Raw genomic sequence first — 17,066 nt, 5'->3', positions numbered from 1 at the left:
AATAGTTTTAAAAAAATACTTTATTATCTCATTGCTCTCACACTTGGCTTAGACATGCATATTTTTTGCGTATTTTTTAGTTTTTCAAAGCATTCTGATATGACACGTATGAGCGAGGTTTAAAGTTTGCTCCATTGCTATAATTTATCTTTCTCGAACACCGAAAAAAGCTGTTAACGCCTATGCTTTAACCTTGATACAAAATAGACAATTAAAAAATGAGGGCGCTCTTAACACTTATTACCTCAGAGACATTTTGGAGTTATCGAGTTAAGAAAAAGTTGGAAAGCTGTTATATATGCATTATGAAAAAAGGATCCTCGTCGACAAAAATGGTCCCTCTTCTTTAAGGAGTGTATATAAAAAAAGATAGTACATAGATAATAAATAAATTTCTTTCAAAAATATATAGTACATTATTTATTCTAATATTTCTAAATATTAGGTTGTATAAACGCAAACATAAATTTAGACTTAAATAAATGCATGAAAACTATTATCTAATAAGAATGTTAAAAACTTCCTTGGTTTCGAAATGATGTTAAAGAAGCAGTAATATATAACGAGCAAAAGCCCTTGTCTAATTAACACCAATTAAAGTTTTGCACTTTTATATATTTACAGTAACTTCATTTTAATTTTGTACATATAATTAGAACGATAGCATATCCATTTCTCTGGAGATTTGTTATCAGAAACAACAACTTGATGAACAATAACATCTGAAGCAACTTGATGTCCTACATTAAATTCAACGTAGGCGTAAGGTTGAAAGTCTTCAATCATTATAATAGGAAACGGAAGTTCAAATTGACATTGAAAAGTGTGCAAAGCTTCACCTGAATTGTTTCCTTTGATGACGGGTAAAGACCCTAATCTCCAAACTAACCCGCCAAATGCTGGTTCGTAGGTAGCTCTACCAACACTTACCTGGAGGGAAACCTGGTTCAATGTAGCCAAAGCAGCATCCCCAGTTTTGTATGTGGCTTTTACTTTTAAATATTTGTTAAAACCACGTAAACTTTTACTACGAACAAACATCGTACTCCACGAGCCTGGAATCGGAATATAAAGTAGAACGTCTTCTCTGACGTAATGAACACTGTTCTTACCACCAAAAACACAAAGAGATGCTTTTAATCGAACGACGTTATTATTTATAATCTCTACGCTTGCCATTGTTGATAGTGGTGGGAGAGATTTAGCACGAACACGGAAACGAAGAAGTTCAAAACTACATCCGTCAGGTGGCAAAAATTTTACTCCTCCGTTGGTATTTTTTGTATCAACGCATGGATGGTATTCGTATTTCAGTGGTTTAATCCAGGTCTCTGGAGGCTTCAAGTCTTCTAATAAACTTTTAGCTATTAATTCATCTTTGTAGTTCATATCGTTTAAAAATATTGTTATGTATGGGTTTCCACTAATAAAAGTTCGTAATCGAAGTTGTACTGTAATGCTATATTGAAGAACTTTTCCGTCTCCCGAAAACAAATAGTTGCATTCGTCATCACAGTCAACAAATATTCCTTCTTGACGATATGAAACCATATTGCTACGAAATGTCGGAATATGGCGAATAATTCTTTCAACTTCATTAAGAAACTCTCTAAAACTAAGTAAATCTCTAGAAGCAAGCTTTAAAACAGGAGTATAAACCGGTACATGTTCAACATTTGATCCGTTTTTTAACCGCCGAGATTCTTTATATTTAACATATTGTAATTTTACAGAATGAACTTGACCGTCTTTATTCCCTCTTTGAACCTTTGGAATTGTAAATACAAAAAATGGGTGGAGAGGAAACTCTTTAAAAATCTCTGACCCTTTTTTAGTAGTTCCATGTAATTTAATAAAACCGTTTTCAATAAAAACAGTAACCGGAATCCATTTTCTTCTACCTAAACGTCTTGCACGACCTGGATAGCGATACCAAAAATTCCAACTTGCATATTTTTGTTTTAAATTTGATTGTTCAGAATCACTTTGTTCAGTAAAGCTAAATGCTTCCTCGGTGTTTTCTGATAACTTTTGCTTTACGACCGAACTAGAACGAAATAGTGAAATTTTGGGGTGTATTGTGATAGAAGCTTTTGATAATTTGTTAATTTCTTCTTCACTTTCATTGTCTAAAAGGATTTTTTCTATATTGTTTTTGTTTGATAGAAAGTCATTTTCTTCACCCCCGCCTTGTTTCATAGTCGTACAAATTGTATACTTGTGATCGTTTGTGAGATTATATAATTTATCAGTTTCGAAATTTTCACTTTGAAAAGTACATTTTATGCCAGTGTTTTCAAAAGAAATATGGTTTATACTGTTATTGTCTTGTTCATTAAATTTTATCCACTCCTGTCTTGAGCCTTTAAGTTTTAATCTAGAAGAAATTATTTCATCATTTGAAAAGTCTAAGCTAGTGTCCGAGCAAGTTGAAGAAGGGAAACAAAATGAAGAAGTTTCCCCGTTGAGATTATTTATTTTATTAGTTTTATCTTTAAATGAACTAGAAAATGAGTTTTCACACCTCGGCGTAACCTTGTTAAACTCTTCCAATTTCTCCGTCAACTCATCTAAAAGTGTATTGTTCAGCAGTTTATTCCTTTCATTTAATAACTCGTTTAAAGAAGACACCGATAAGTTCTTAAAAAAAACAGAGCTCTTTTTTTTTTTCATTGATGGTTGTAAAAATGTATTATCTGAAAAAACATTTCTCAAAGATTGAAAACCACGCAGATTTTCATCTTTTTCTTTACATGTCACGTGGTTACGCTGGGTAACTTTTTTAAGACCAAATTGATGATTTTTTGTTTTCATCCCATCTGCACAATTGTTGTTAAGTACACAACAACTTTTTGTTTGCGTTGTTTTTTTTAAAGCATGATCTACCTCATCAAAATGCGCAAATTCGAGCTCATCTAGTTGTTTTACTGACATGTTGCATGAAACACAGCTATTAAGCGAGTCGTCTTGTGAATCGCTAATAAAACTTATTAGAGAACCTGATTCATTACTTTCTAAGGAACTATCAATCATGGCTAAGTTAAATTGCTCAATCGGTTTACGTTTCTTAATAATGACATTTTCACCAAACAATATCCAATTCATTCTCCAATTGTAATCCAATATTTTGAAAGAACGCCAAATTGAAACTTTCTAAAGTAAATACAAAATATACCAGATATTACATATACAATTTCAAAACAATATGTATCATAGTGTTATTATTTAAAGCATTCCTTCTTCCGAATTTTACAAGTTTTTACATAGTCGTTATGGCAATGAAGCAAAACCGATTTAAACTTAAAAAAATACAAATTGACTTGACTCTGTTACCGTACGCTCATTTAGTCTATATGATGACTTTAGTAGGCAATTAAAAAATTGTAAAATTAGTGAAAAGAACGCTTATAACAATATAAACCTTAATTTTTTTTGCAAATTTTTTCGGTTGAAGTTGAAAACATAGTAAATTTTAAATCAGCTTAAGCAAAAAACACAGAATGACAGAACATGCATATAAACTGAATATTAATAAAATAGTTTTTGATTTAAATGAATAATATACCTGGCCTAACTTAAAATCTAATTTAAAAATAATGTCTAAATTTATACAGAAGGCAACAAGGTGTGATTTAAAAAATAGCAACAATGAGTCTTATAAATGATGAAATGTGAATGCTGGTCATGGTGAGCAACATCACATGAAATATGATGAATATCAATCAACGATAATCAACGATAAATTATGAACCTAACTGTATCTGCTGATAAAAATGGCCAATCTTTGTATTTTCTAAAATTTTATATCTTTAAAGTATACAAATAAATAATTATTTTTACATTGTCATAAAGTTCAAAGTAAATAACATTCCAGAAAATTTTCTATACTTTTATATAAATAAAACCTAAAGGTTTTAATTCACAACTTTGTGTTAACAAAATGCACATCTAAAAAGTAAAACAATATTTCTTGTTACTTACCAGTTTTTAAATAAACGAAAACTAGCATTCGTAAACTACTATTCCCATGTGAAGAAAACAATTTTTCAATTAAAAACTTTTATAAAATTTTGAAACAAGATTACAATTTTTATTACTGTTCAATTTTTACTCAAGCGTTTTTGTACTGATTAATTACAGACTGAACGGAAATCATTTAAGATTTAGCGATAATTAATTATGTAACACTTTGTAACCCACTGGTATAAATGAGTTTCATGAAAAAAAATTAATAATGGATGTAATTTATACGGAGAGCTATATATATATATATAATGTAACATACTACCGTTTTATCGGATCATTAAACACATTGAACTGTCGTTTATATATTTATAACGTAACATACTACCGTTTTATCGGATTATTAAACACATTGAATTGTCGTTTATATATTTATAACGTAACATTTTACCGTTTTATTGGGTTATTAAACACGTTTAACTGACGTTTAATGCAGCAAGAAATTTTTCCAACTAATTGTTTTTTACTTCTCATCAGTTTCTCTTTAATCCATCAAATGTTTACATCTTTTGATTTCGTGTTCAATAAAGTTTACAAATCATTGTTAAGTCGCTAGACAATCTCGTAAAAAATACTCTTTTCAAACTTTGTTATAAATAACATTAAAAAGTTTTTAAAATATAAAATAAGAAATAATCAGAATATGTAAATAATTGCTATAAAAATGCGTAAGAATAGATTTTCAATTAGCATCACTTGAGAACGTTTCGAAGAAAACTTTGGATTCATTAAATAATACGGGTCTCTGTAATGCTTCGTATATGTTTGTGAACATTGAAAACAAGTATGTTTTTTTTGTTTAGTTTTTTTGTCGAAAACCTAAAGGTTTGTTAAGGGCTTATAATTATTGAGCATATATTTAATACACACAATTCTGTTTACACTGCGTTCCATTGAGTAACTTGCGTAAGTTTTTTTTTAATATCGTTAATGTTCGAAGCTATTTTCCTATTTCATGGAAAAATATGATATACTTTCATTGTTGAAATTTTAAGATCAATATTTAATTTATATAAGATTTCGAAATTATGTATTTAAAACGTTCTTTAATATTTAAAGCGCAAAGTATTAAAAAAAGTAAAGCCTTAAACTGCTCAACTTCAAAGTAAAAACCTAATAGCACGCTCATCTTCGTAACAAAATACAAAGATTACATTTTTTTATACAGAAAATTCAACAACAACAGGTAGAAAAGACTTAATGCTTCATTCAATAGTGACAACTCTTTAATTATGATATAACTGTATTTAATGTTTAATTTTTTAACTTCGGATTTCCTCCACGAGAAAAAAAATACCACGATTAAAAAAAATTTATAGTCAGAATGATTTATAATTATTTAAGTGAATTGTTAGAAATTTTCATAATCGAAAAGTTGAAGTATATTTAATAGAGTGAAAATATTATAAGGGGAAGTTGGGGCATAGTGGATCGGACTTTTTTTATTTTTTAAGTGGAGCAAAAGTTAAAATATGTAATTTATTTTTTCAAGGAGAAAAAGTTGAAACGTATGTCCTTCATGATAATAAATCTCTAAAACTCAAATATTTATTATCTAACGACTCACAGAAAGGTTTAAAGTGAGTTGAGTTACGTTATTCACTGTGTCCTAGTACTGTGAGCCAATGAACACAGGTGTGAATTAATGATACTGAAGAGGAGCATAGCCAAATAATTATGAGGCTGAGGGAGTAAAGACACTGTACACTATAATTTTGGCATACTTTTATCAAATAGATGATTATAAAATCGAAAAAACAGACATTTTGAAAATTGAGAAAAAAAAAGAACTTTATTGACAACAAAACTTATAAAAATATTAAAAAGTTAAAAAATTATTCAAATATTATTATTCATAACTTAAAACTAATAAATTCATTTTTATGTAGTTTGTTAAAAATGCATGAATTTAATCATTAAGATCATTAATGGGGCATAGTGAATCAACCTATTAAACATAAATCAACCCATAACAAATTAAATTTAAGTCTAATTTCTGGAGACATTGAGAGCGTTGTCAAAAGAAAAGATAAACTACTAAAAGGAAGCATAAATATCAATAATCTGAATCAAAAACTTCAACTTTTAAAATTATTCCAACCATCATCTCCATAACAAACATAAGAGAATTTAATTTAGTTTGCTAAAAATTACCTACAAAAACTAGTAGTCAAAACAACTATATGTGGTAACAACAATATATAAAGATGGCTGATATATGAGCACTTAAAATGCACATTATCAAGATGAACAAAATTCTAATCTTTGAGAAAATGCCTCTTATTCACTGTTCCCCTCGTTCCACTGTACCCCAACTTCCCTTACAACATGAAAACGAATTAAGAATATTTTTTATAAAACAAAAAATGCTAAGCCATATTAAATTATTCAGCATAAATATTTTATATACAAGCAAGAATGTCTTTATTTTAAAGAAGCATGACTAAATTATGTGATTCAATAGCTATATTATTCAACAGAAATTTTTTATAATAATTTTTTGTGAAATAAATTGATATGACCTTAATGTATGGCACGAGTAGTGTTTCATACATCTTTTGCCCATTGGGGATATATTGCAGTAATTGAATTAATTTTTTAAAACGTAAGCTCTCTGGCGATATAGTACTATAATTGGGTTTATTTGTAATGGAAAGATGTTTCTATATTGTTGTGAATAGTATGCTTTGAAATTTAATTAGTAGAACATGTCTTTGAAATGCGATACAAAATGACGGACATAGTTTGAAAAATGACAAATGTAGTTTTTTTATGATAAATAATTCTAACAATTCTATATCTAAATTTCTCTTTATTTTAATCAAATGCCTTACTAGTCCTGCCTAGTAAAATATTTGTTGAAATATAAATAAATAAAATAAAAGAGAAATTTAGATAAAGATTTTTGACAAGAGTTACAAGTTTAAATTAACACAGTGCTATTAACTTCCAAGTTTTTACCAAAATTACAAGTTTAAATTTAACACCGGAACGTTTTACTTAATAATTTTTTACGGTAGTATAAGAAATTGCGCGAGCGCATTTAAAATTCAAGCAGAATAAATGGTCGGGCTATAGGGTACCACCTTTCAAACAAAAATTGTTTTGAATGTTAGTTGGCTTCAAGTGCTCAAATACAACTTATAATGGAAACATTTTGACAATCCCAAAGAGCACTGTTTCATGGCATCCTTTAGCGCATCAAGTTCACAAGTGGCTTGAATCTATGAGAATCTTGGGGTAGATGAAAAAACACCTGAAAAACAAAAAATGATTTTTGTACGCCTTTTTGCCTGTGAATGACATTCTAAGCTCACTAACTCTTACTTTCTTTTGTCCGAATGTGAATGTGAATATTCAAAAATGAATTGTTAAAAATTTTAATCTAGAGAATTCACCCAATTCAAACTATAAAGTAAAACTAAAAGTAGAAATTTCTTTACAGAACTTAACTTTGTAGGCTGATATAAAAAAAGACATAATGAAAACGGGTCTAAAACATAAAAATCCTAAAACAACGCCCATATATTCTCTCTTGTTGCCTCAATGCCGCAAAAAATAGACAATGTTCTAAAAGTTCAAGGAGCCCATACAAAGTACTATACTGAGACTTATACTGAGACTTTTTTAATCTTGTATGTTGTTTTATAAGTAAAACGTTTTCTAAGGCAAGATGCGTACAGCTAGGGGCGACTCTAGATATAATATGAGGCGAATCCCCACCACTCCTGGCATAGAATAGGCACAAAAAATTTTTTGTATTAAATAACTTACTAATTAAAAAAACTTTTTTCAAATTTTGTGTATACTTTTTCTAAGTTAGTTTTTAATTTCGAATTGCATGATACTTTTTTTCATTATAAATATTTAGCCTTAATTAAAATAAAAGTAATTATTTTGACAAAACAATCAATTGAATGAAATCATTATTGTTATTTTTTTTATTTTTTTTATTTTTATTTTTATTTTTTTTAGGTGCCCCAAGAAGTCCTAACGATCTTGTCAAAGAGCACCGCGGAAGTGAATTTAACCCGGAAGTTCACGCCTCCTTCCTTACCGTGACGCGAAAATATGTCCAGAGCTCGTTTCAAACCTGGATCTCCTGCTTATAAAGCAAGCGTTCTAACCACTGCGCCACGGCCGCAATAAATTATTAAAGAAGAACCCAAGGTAAATATTTTTCTTCCCATTTTATCAATAAAATACGTAACCATTATCTGTGTAAATACAACAAAAAATTGGGCGTAATACCTGAAATTAGCCCATATACAAATACCATATACATTACCAAATGCAACTAACAATTTGTAATTATTACAAATGAAAATGCGAAATTTCTTTATTGCAGCTGTGGTGCAGTGGTTAGAGTTCCTGGTCAAAATCAAGCAATAATCGCATTCTTCAATATTTTTGGCATTTTTTATATTTCAATATATTAATATAATATATTGAACAGATATTTTTATATTTCAATATATTAATATAATAAAGGCGGCCCATTAACTCACAAGTTAATGGTCCGCCTTGTGATATTAAACAAGCTATGGTAGAATTTCTTTTGAACGCTTAATGCAAAACTTACTTTTTGCTAACTCTCTTTGTCTCAGTTGAATCGGTCGCTGGTTCCAGCTGTACTTTATATTTTTGAATTTTTAACAATGTGAAACATTTCCAGAAATTATTCTAAATTACCTGAATCTTCATTTCTCAAATGTTTTGGCTATTTAAATATATTACCACGAGGTATTGTTGAAATTGAAGGTATTATCAATGCCAAATGCAATGAGCGCTACACTGATTCCTAAGTTCAATCTTATTTGTAATTGTTTAATCAACTCCAAAAACTTGTTTGAAAACGTAATACTTAAAAGTTACTCTGAATCTATTTTTCCTTCTACTTTTCTTTTGAAGCAAATTTTGCAAAACTATATTTGCAAGAACGATACGTTTCTCCATATTCTTTGATGCGTATTTAAAAACTCCTTCTACACTACTGAGCAGTAGCCTTATTTAATCAAATTTAAAAAAATATAATTTATGGTTGACTTCATTAAAAACAAGTGAAAGAACAATCCTGAGAAAAGACAACTATGTATGATAAAATTCTGTAACTACTGGGTTATTTCTATAGAAGCTTATAATTATTTAAAACTCGTTTGTTATAATTATTTAAAACCAGTTTGTAACAGATTATTGCAATATTTTTAATTTTAGTTTGTATTTAAATTTAGTTTATAAAGTCATTTTTTTAAAGTATTTTCCAGCAAAGTAAAGCAAAAGTAAATTTTTTACGCTAGATAAAACTTATTTTTGTTTAAACGCAACTTTTATTAAATTTAATTCAAATTTATCCTATCAAAATTTACACAACTAAATCGTATAATTTTTTTTTTTTTTACTTCTTAGTTGTTTGTTTTGAGATTTTGTCCAGCTGGGCCATTACTTTTAAGTCAGAAGACGGATCTTTTAAAGTAAATTGTAAGTTTTTTTATTAAATTTTTTGATTTGAGCATGAAACATTTTTCATTTGAAGTTTTAAAGTTTTTTCATCATTATTATTAAATAGTCTTCTTTGTTTCTAAAACTACAGCAAATTTGACTTTTGTCGTTGTTGACAGTCGAAGACTATAATATTCAAAGAATGCGTAAATGGTACATTTGCGCCAAATCGAAATGGTTCAACGCACTTTTATGCCGGTTTGAAAAGATTGAAAAGTAGATAAAAATATTTACAAGAATGTGTATTCATGTTCCAAAGAAAAGGTTGAAAATTAGAAGAAAATGTGTACAAGAATGTTTCATGTTGGCAAGAAAATGTTGAAAAATGAAAAAAATTGTTTACAAGAATGTATTTATTTTCAATTTCCATACATTTACTTAGATGTACTAGTTCTCTAAGAAAACTGCGTCTGAAACCGATATAAATTTTTTATATTAGATTTTTTCAGATTATTTACAGCTTTTTAAGTGACTTTTATAAACTTGATTATAAAAATGATCTGTTTTTAATTGCATTGATTTGTTTTTGTTTTTGTAAATTTTTCACCAGCGTTTTTCAACCAGTTTATTACTAGACAACGTAAAGGTGAGTTTTCACTCATCAGTTTTTTACGGAAACAGGAAGGGAAAAATAATTACATGGGCAAGCGTAATATGAAATTTAATTTGTCCAAATTAATTTTAATTTGTCCAAATTAAAACAATTTAAAAAAATCCAAACAAATTTTAATTTGTCCAAATTAAAACTTATAAAAAATTATTTTTTCCTTCCTTATCCCGAAGAAAAATAGATGAGTGGAAACTCACCTTAAAATTCACAATAAATCTCATCGAAAGATTCACACACAAAATTTTTTTGTCATGTTTTGGTCATTTTCATATAAATTCAACGGAATCAAAAAAAATAACAACTTGTTTCTTATGAATTAAATAAAATTAATATTTTAAAACTATAATAATTTTTTGATATAATATAAGTTTTTAATAACATACTTTTTATAAATAAAATATATTTAATTGATTGTATAACTTTTATAACAACTAGTTAATAATATAATTTTTATAATATAGTAATATAATATAATTAATTAATGATATAGTTTTTATGAGATAATACAATTTGTAAACAATATAATATAATTAATTAATAATATAGTTTTTATAATATAATATAGTTAGTTAAAAATATTATACAATTAATAATATAGTTTTAATATTATAATATAATTAGTTAATAATATAATCAATTAATAATATAGTTTTTGTAATATAATATAAATAATTAATAGTATATATTTTTTATAATATAATATAATTAGTTAATAATATAATATAATCAATTAATAATATAGTTTTTATAATATAATTAGTGAATAATATAATATAATTGTATAATAATATAGTTTTTATAATATAATAAATTGTTTCCGTTGTTTACATGTTTTTTTTATTAAGAAATATTTATAAAAATAAAAGTTTTTAAATGGTAAAATGCTCATTTGGAGAATTTTATGTAGGGAAGGTTCGCGTACCTACGGCCTCCTTGTTCACAGGGCCACCTAGGTACAATGAGGGCCACCCCACTTCATTTGAAAACTATAAAGTTCTAAATTATGCTTCTCAGTCAGGTGATCAGGTGAAATTTTTATTTTTTTAATTCTATTTTGACTCTCAGAGAGCATTGCCACGGCAACGATATAATCGGAAATCGCTTTTTGATGGTCTAAATTAAAGTTTTGCTGCTGGTATCTTATATTGTTTTACAATCCTAGAGGCAAAATGCTTTTCTATAGGTTCTTGTATTTTTTATTGTTTGTTACTTAATTACTAAATGCGATGTTCAATAAGTTTCCTCTCAATCCAATCTCCACATTTTTGAGTTTTGAGATAAATTAATTTAAAAAATAAAAACTTTAGGAGACGGCATAAAAAAACATTTTTATAATTTAGTGGCTGTCTATTAATTATGTCAAAAAAAAATTTTTTTTTAATTTTAGCTACTCCAAGTAGGTCTTCGGCGGTGCTCAGAATTAAATTTTTTTAAATGTTGGAAATTCAAGATTAAACATTTAAATGTTGGAAAGTACCCATAGAAAAATTACTTTAAAACAATCTAAAGTTAAACAAATTTTTTATAAAATTATTGTGTCTATCTTTTTAATATATTTATTATGGAGTCGAACCTGATTTTCTGAGAGCGATCCTAAGTACATTAGCTGGCGGCCCTAATACTGTTTAAAAAAATTTTATTGTATCTAGGAACACCAATTTTTAAACCCTACTACTACAACTTTTTTTCAAATTATTATAATTATATTAATACAAAGTAATTAGTATAGAGATGTGATCATATCAGTTTTTCCATTTATAGAAAAAATTCGGGGCCTTAAATTAGGGCATTGAAAAATCCGGTCCTAGGTACACGATCACAGGTACTAGGATCACGATCATAGGTACACGAGGGCATTGAAAAATCCGGTCCTAGGTACAGCTTTCCTAATTATTGTCAAAATTTTAAAACAAATCATATATATGTATATATATATATATATATATATATATATATATATATATATATATATATATATATATATATATATATATATATATATATATATATATGTATATATATATATATATATATATATATATATATATATATATATATATATATATATATATATATATATATATATATATATATATATTATTCCGGTGTCGCATTAAATAGATAGACAGTCAGTTCTGCACAAGCGTGACGCATGCGCAGATATGGCGTAAAGTTCCGCTAGGTAGGTTAAATCTATTGTTAAATAAGTAGCTTTGTTTAAGTTAGGTAAAAACTAAAAAAACAAATGTAATCATATTTTTAAATTTTTTTAAATTATATAATTAAAATGCCAGTCTAAAATTACTCTGTTGAAGATATTTAGCAGTATGTCTCTGATGGAATAATAAATTATTATAATAAAAAAATGTCAACTTTGTGGTATGTGTAAATATAATCCATTATTTAAGTTAAACTTTTATATAATTTATGGTAAAGAGTTTATTATTATTGTATATTTTGTATTATTGTATGTTTCTGAAGTTAATTTTGTACTATGTCTCAGCATCTCAAAACCCACAGTTGTTTTGGGACTTCCATTTTATGCATTGACTTATTTGTCAATTTTACTCAGAACTATTTGTCAATCTTGTTATATATTTAAGTGTTGCAATTAAGTATTACTAGAAATATTTATTGAAAACAATCTAAGATTAAATTAACTGTAAATTTATTATGGATTTGAACCTAATTTTTAGAAAGTGACCCTAGCTACATTTCAAAAAAAGCTTATTGTACCCTAGGGTCACTAATTTTTAAACTCTTCTACTTGATGGAATTTTATTATTATATATCAATATACTTATACTAATACAAAGTAATAGGTAAAGAGATGTGATTGTATCAGTTTCGCCATTTTTAGACAATTCTGGGGATTGAATTTGGGCGTTTAAAAAATCTGGCCACAGGTACACAAACTTCCTCAAGACCTTATTGGACCTCTTGCATTAACAAAACTTGGAAAAAAATATAATGTTACAATTACTGATCATTGAAGTAAATATATTGGAAAATTAACAATTTATGTAACAACTTTATTTTATAGATTTTTAGTACTCTTCAATAAAATCTAAAATTTTAGATTATTTGATAAAGTCTGCTTATTTTCCTCAAACAAATTGACGAGAAAAAGGTTCAGAGTTTAAAATGGTAATGGTAAAGCTTTGAAAAAAGCTATTTGTTAATGATAGTATCATGGTAAAAAGGAGCTGTCGAAGTTCAAATTTTTCTAAAGTTTTTTAAAGTTTGTCAATTCTAAAGAAAAGGCTTTAGATATTTTAAGAGACTCATCTAGTTGGCTTGATGACACCTTGATTGATGTGGCACAAAGTTTGCTTTTATATCAGTTTCCTAAAATATTTAGGTTTCCAAGTTTAAAATATCTGGGTTTTTGGCATTTTTAGTTGTTTTAATTCAGGTGGTTTTTCAGAAAGTTCCAGTTTTGTGCAAATGAATGATGTTAGAAAATCATATTGGGCATTTCTAAGTAATTTGTCCTGACGTTGTTTCACATTGGAAGTGTGTTCAGTTTTATGATTCACTCTTTAATAGTTTAAGTAAAGATGATGTGTCATTGTTAGTGCATAGAGTTTCATATGAAAATGATTGCAATCTTTTCTTAAAAGGAAATGCAACAGCTTTGTGTATCTACCCAAGTTTGATTATATAAAAAGATAATGACATGAGGTAACATTACGTAAAATGTATTGAGAATGGTAAATTAGAGGTATTTCCTTTTGTTACTGTGTTATACTGTCATAAAAGGTGTGCCTTTAGTACTATCATTGTTGTGAATGTATCCTATTCTTTCTGCTGTTTTTGTTTTTGTTTTTATGACTTATTTGAATATTTAAATTCAATCAATATACATATTACTTTTTTTATTTTTTATTATTGGTTTGTTTGTGTACCTTATGTTTTAGTTAATGTTTAAAAAAGTTCATTACTTATTTTATTCTTGTAAGTGTCTTACAGATGTCTAAAGTTATACAATTGGCTAATTTAGGTCAACTATTGCTTGTTCTTTTGTTATTGGCATGGTGATTTGTTTTACTCGCTTTGTAGTTGTTTTTTTCTTACGGTCATCAGTTATTCAACTAGGGTTATCAATATAAGATACAGTTAATAGGTACATTTATTTAAGTCAGTTCTTTATTTACATACGTTTGTTGCAGTTGCAGTTAACTATAGCTACTATTACAACTAGACCAAAAGTAGTATTTAAAAATATGGCTATGTAACTTTTAATTATAATGAGATATTTGATCAATTTTTAATAGAATATTGTGAAAGTAAAGACTACCATTTTACCATTTATATGATTTAAAAATTCAAATCTTTCTGGCACACAATTTGAGTTCATTTTGTAAATCAATTTATTGACATGTATCAATCAATGCATTTATTAAGCACTCTTCTGGCACAAAAGCAGGTAATTTTTTTTTTTTTTTTTTATTCATAGCGATTTTATTATACTATTTATATTATACTATATTTCTATGCTATATAGGCTTGTAATTCTATGTGGAAAAATCGAATTTCTTCCGAAAATGCCCAATAGGACTTAAATATCATGTTATTTTTTTTTGCTATTAATATTGTGTAAAAATATTTTGATCTTATTTTCAAAATAAAGTCTTAGTGTAGCATGAAGTGTGTCGTTTCTTTAAAGTCGTTTTTATTTAAAACATTCACATAGTAAGAAATAGTAAACCAAGTTTAGGTCATATTTTATTATTATTGTGCTATATATACATTAAAATCGCTAAAATCTTCGAATAATACCCATCTTGGTTGTTATTAAACGGTAGTTCAGTAGTGGTGTAGAACTAGAGCGCTCACCTTCTAATCGAGAAGTTCCGAGTTCGATCACCACCACGTCCCTGATAGTACCGCGCTCAACTTGTTTCTCCGCGTAGCGGTCTTGTTTGTCATGGTTTGTGTTTCAGAGTTATAGAGTTGAGAGAAGGTTGTAACAACAAAAGCAGCCACCTGGACTGTAGTGGTTTTTTCGGCCTTGAGGAGGTAAACTAACACACAAACAAAGGCTAGATACGAATTAAAAAATACTTTCCTTAATATTTATCTGCGTAGAATCAAGTAAGAATTACAAATTTTACAAATGTTAGGTTTAAGGGTTAAAAATAAATAATTTAACTTGAAACATTTTTGCTAAAAGCACAGTTAAATTAGTTAGGAATACAATTAACTTCCTTGTAAGATCACTTTTTTATTTGATATCATTAATACGGGTGAATGACCTAAAAAAAGCTTTTTCTTTAAAATATGCTTCTTGTCATACTATACTATAAAAATATAAGTTATTACTAGAATATATGTCGTGAGCTAAATATTATTAAAAGTAGTAAATTATCACTATAAAAATGCCGTAAAATAATAACATTTCGCATCACAAAGTAAATGCTTTTAGTTAGGTTAACGTATGTTTATTTTTTTAATTGTTTGCCTGGGTTAACAAAAAATGCCTTGATTGTTCAATTTGTCTACTTATTTAATAATCTACTTATTTAACATGACTTAATACGTTAAATAAGTTTAACGTATGCGCAGAGCTATCTGTCTACTTTTTTAACGGGCTACTACTTATTTAGCGTAAAGTAACGTTTGGAAAATTTTTTATTTCATTTCGTGGACCGTTTTTATGGAATAGTATAGTTCTGAATACTTCTAAAGATTTTTCTCAAGAATGTAATTTTGATTCTTTTAAACAAAATCTTAAAAAACTCATTTTTTCAACTGATAATATACTAATCTACTTTTAAATTTTAAAATTTTTTTGAAAATCTCTTATCTATATTAGTATATGTATATATTTAATGTATATTCTTTTTTATTTATTTTTTTGTTTGTTTTTTTATCCACAAGCAATTAGCGGTTTCTCTGTGACAAGACCTGATGGTCTTCTTTGAGTAATCCGCGTTCTTTATATTTATTTTTAATATTTATTTTTTAACGATATCTTGACTTGTTAACTTTTATTATTGTAACAAAGTTTTGTTTATTAAAATTGTAATAAATATTGTATAAAGAAAAAAAAAACAAAAAAAAAAACGTAACACCAGTGTTGCGTTAAAAAAGTGGCTTGGTTTGTTTTTCTTTACTTAAATATAAATTTTAAAAACTAAAAACTACTGAAGTTTATTAAATAAATTTAATCATTTTTTGTCATTCAATCATGATACTTTTATATAGTAAATTACTTTGTTTCTTGTGTTTTAGGTATGGTTAGCGATATTACCAAATGGATAAAGGAATGCGACAAATGCCAACAAATGGAAAAAATTAAAACGGTTGCTCCTGACTTAAAACCTATATAAGGGTGAATGGGCTATGGGAGTTTTTGGGCATTGATCTGATTGGGCCACTGCCTATTACGTCACAAGGTCACAAATATATTTTAACAGTAACAGACCTCTGGAGTAAATATGTTGAAGCTTTCCCTATTCCTGAAAAGTCTGCTTTATATGTATCAAAGTGCCTCACCACCTTATTTTATAGATTCGGTCCTTCTTTCTTGCTTTCGGATCAAGGCAGGGAGTTTGTAAACGGTGTAAATGAGGCTTTGTTTTCTTCATTTAATGTCAAACACCTTATAATATCTGCTTACCACCCACAAACGAATGGGAAAAATGAAAGAACTAATCAGATTGTTAAGAGAGCCCTTTCAAAGTTATGTAATGAAGCTCAGAATAACTGGGATGAGTTGTTAGAACCGTTATTGTTTGGTCTTCGCAAATGTGTGCAAAAATCAACTAAGTTTACACCAATTTTTCTAATGTTTGGCAGAGAACCACAATTGTTTTCAGCTTTAGCAATGAATCTAACTAATTCAGACATTGTTGATGATAATATTGAAATTAATTCAACTGAAGATCAAATTCAAGAAAGAATTAATTCACAAAATAAAGTCAACATT

General features: G+C 27.5%; 1 protein-coding gene and 2 long non-coding RNA genes across 6 annotated transcripts; 2 read left to right on the top strand and 1 right to left on the bottom strand.

Annotated features, from left to right (window-relative positions):
• Positions 1–377: 377 nt before the first annotated feature.
• LOC101236407 (stonin-1) lies at positions 378–9,098 on the bottom strand. 3 transcript variants are annotated; one of them, XM_065799337.1, is made up of 2 exons: positions 8,606–9,098; positions 378–3,153 (listed from the first exon to the last, which is right to left on the bottom strand). In XM_065799337.1, exon 2 carries the CDS (start codon positions 3,103–3,105, stop codon positions 619–621), a length of 2,487 nt encoding a protein of 828 aa, XP_065655409.1. In that variant the 5' UTR covers positions 3,106–3,153; positions 8,606–9,098; the 3' UTR covers positions 378–618. The 3 variants fall into 3 exon arrangements, with proteins under 3 accessions (XP_065655409.1, XP_065655408.1, XP_065655407.1); XM_065799336.1 differs by lacking the exon at positions 8,606–9,098 and adding an exon at positions 3,982–5,146; XM_065799335.1 differs by lacking the exon at positions 8,606–9,098 and adding an exon at positions 4,415–4,855.
• A 121-nt stretch (positions 9,099–9,219) lies between these two features.
• Positions 9,220–10,174, top strand: LOC136081670 (uncharacterized). Its single transcript, XR_010639001.1, has 3 exons — positions 9,220–9,302; positions 9,430–9,501; positions 9,614–10,174. It is a non-coding gene; the product is annotated as an uncharacterized LOC136081670 (long non-coding RNA).
• Positions 10,175–12,341: 2,167 nt separating this feature from the next.
• Positions 12,342–14,782, top strand: LOC136080968 (uncharacterized). Of its 2 annotated transcripts, XR_010638770.1 has the most exons (4): positions 12,342–12,511; positions 14,136–14,258; positions 14,410–14,561; positions 14,640–14,782. It is a non-coding gene; the product is annotated as an uncharacterized LOC136080968 (long non-coding RNA). The 2 variants fall into 2 exon arrangements; XR_010638769.1 differs by lacking the exon at positions 12,342–12,511 and having other exon boundaries at positions 12,559–14,258.
• The last annotated feature ends 2,284 nt before the right edge of the window (positions 14,783–17,066 follow it).

This window comes from Hydra vulgaris, chromosome 06 (assembly GCF_038396675.1).
Source record: "Hydra vulgaris chromosome 06, alternate assembly HydraT2T_AEP".
Classification (NCBI taxonomy): Eukaryota; Metazoa; Cnidaria; class Hydrozoa; order Anthoathecata; family Hydridae; genus Hydra; species Hydra vulgaris.
This window is presented reverse-complemented; position numbering and strand designations above follow the sequence as displayed.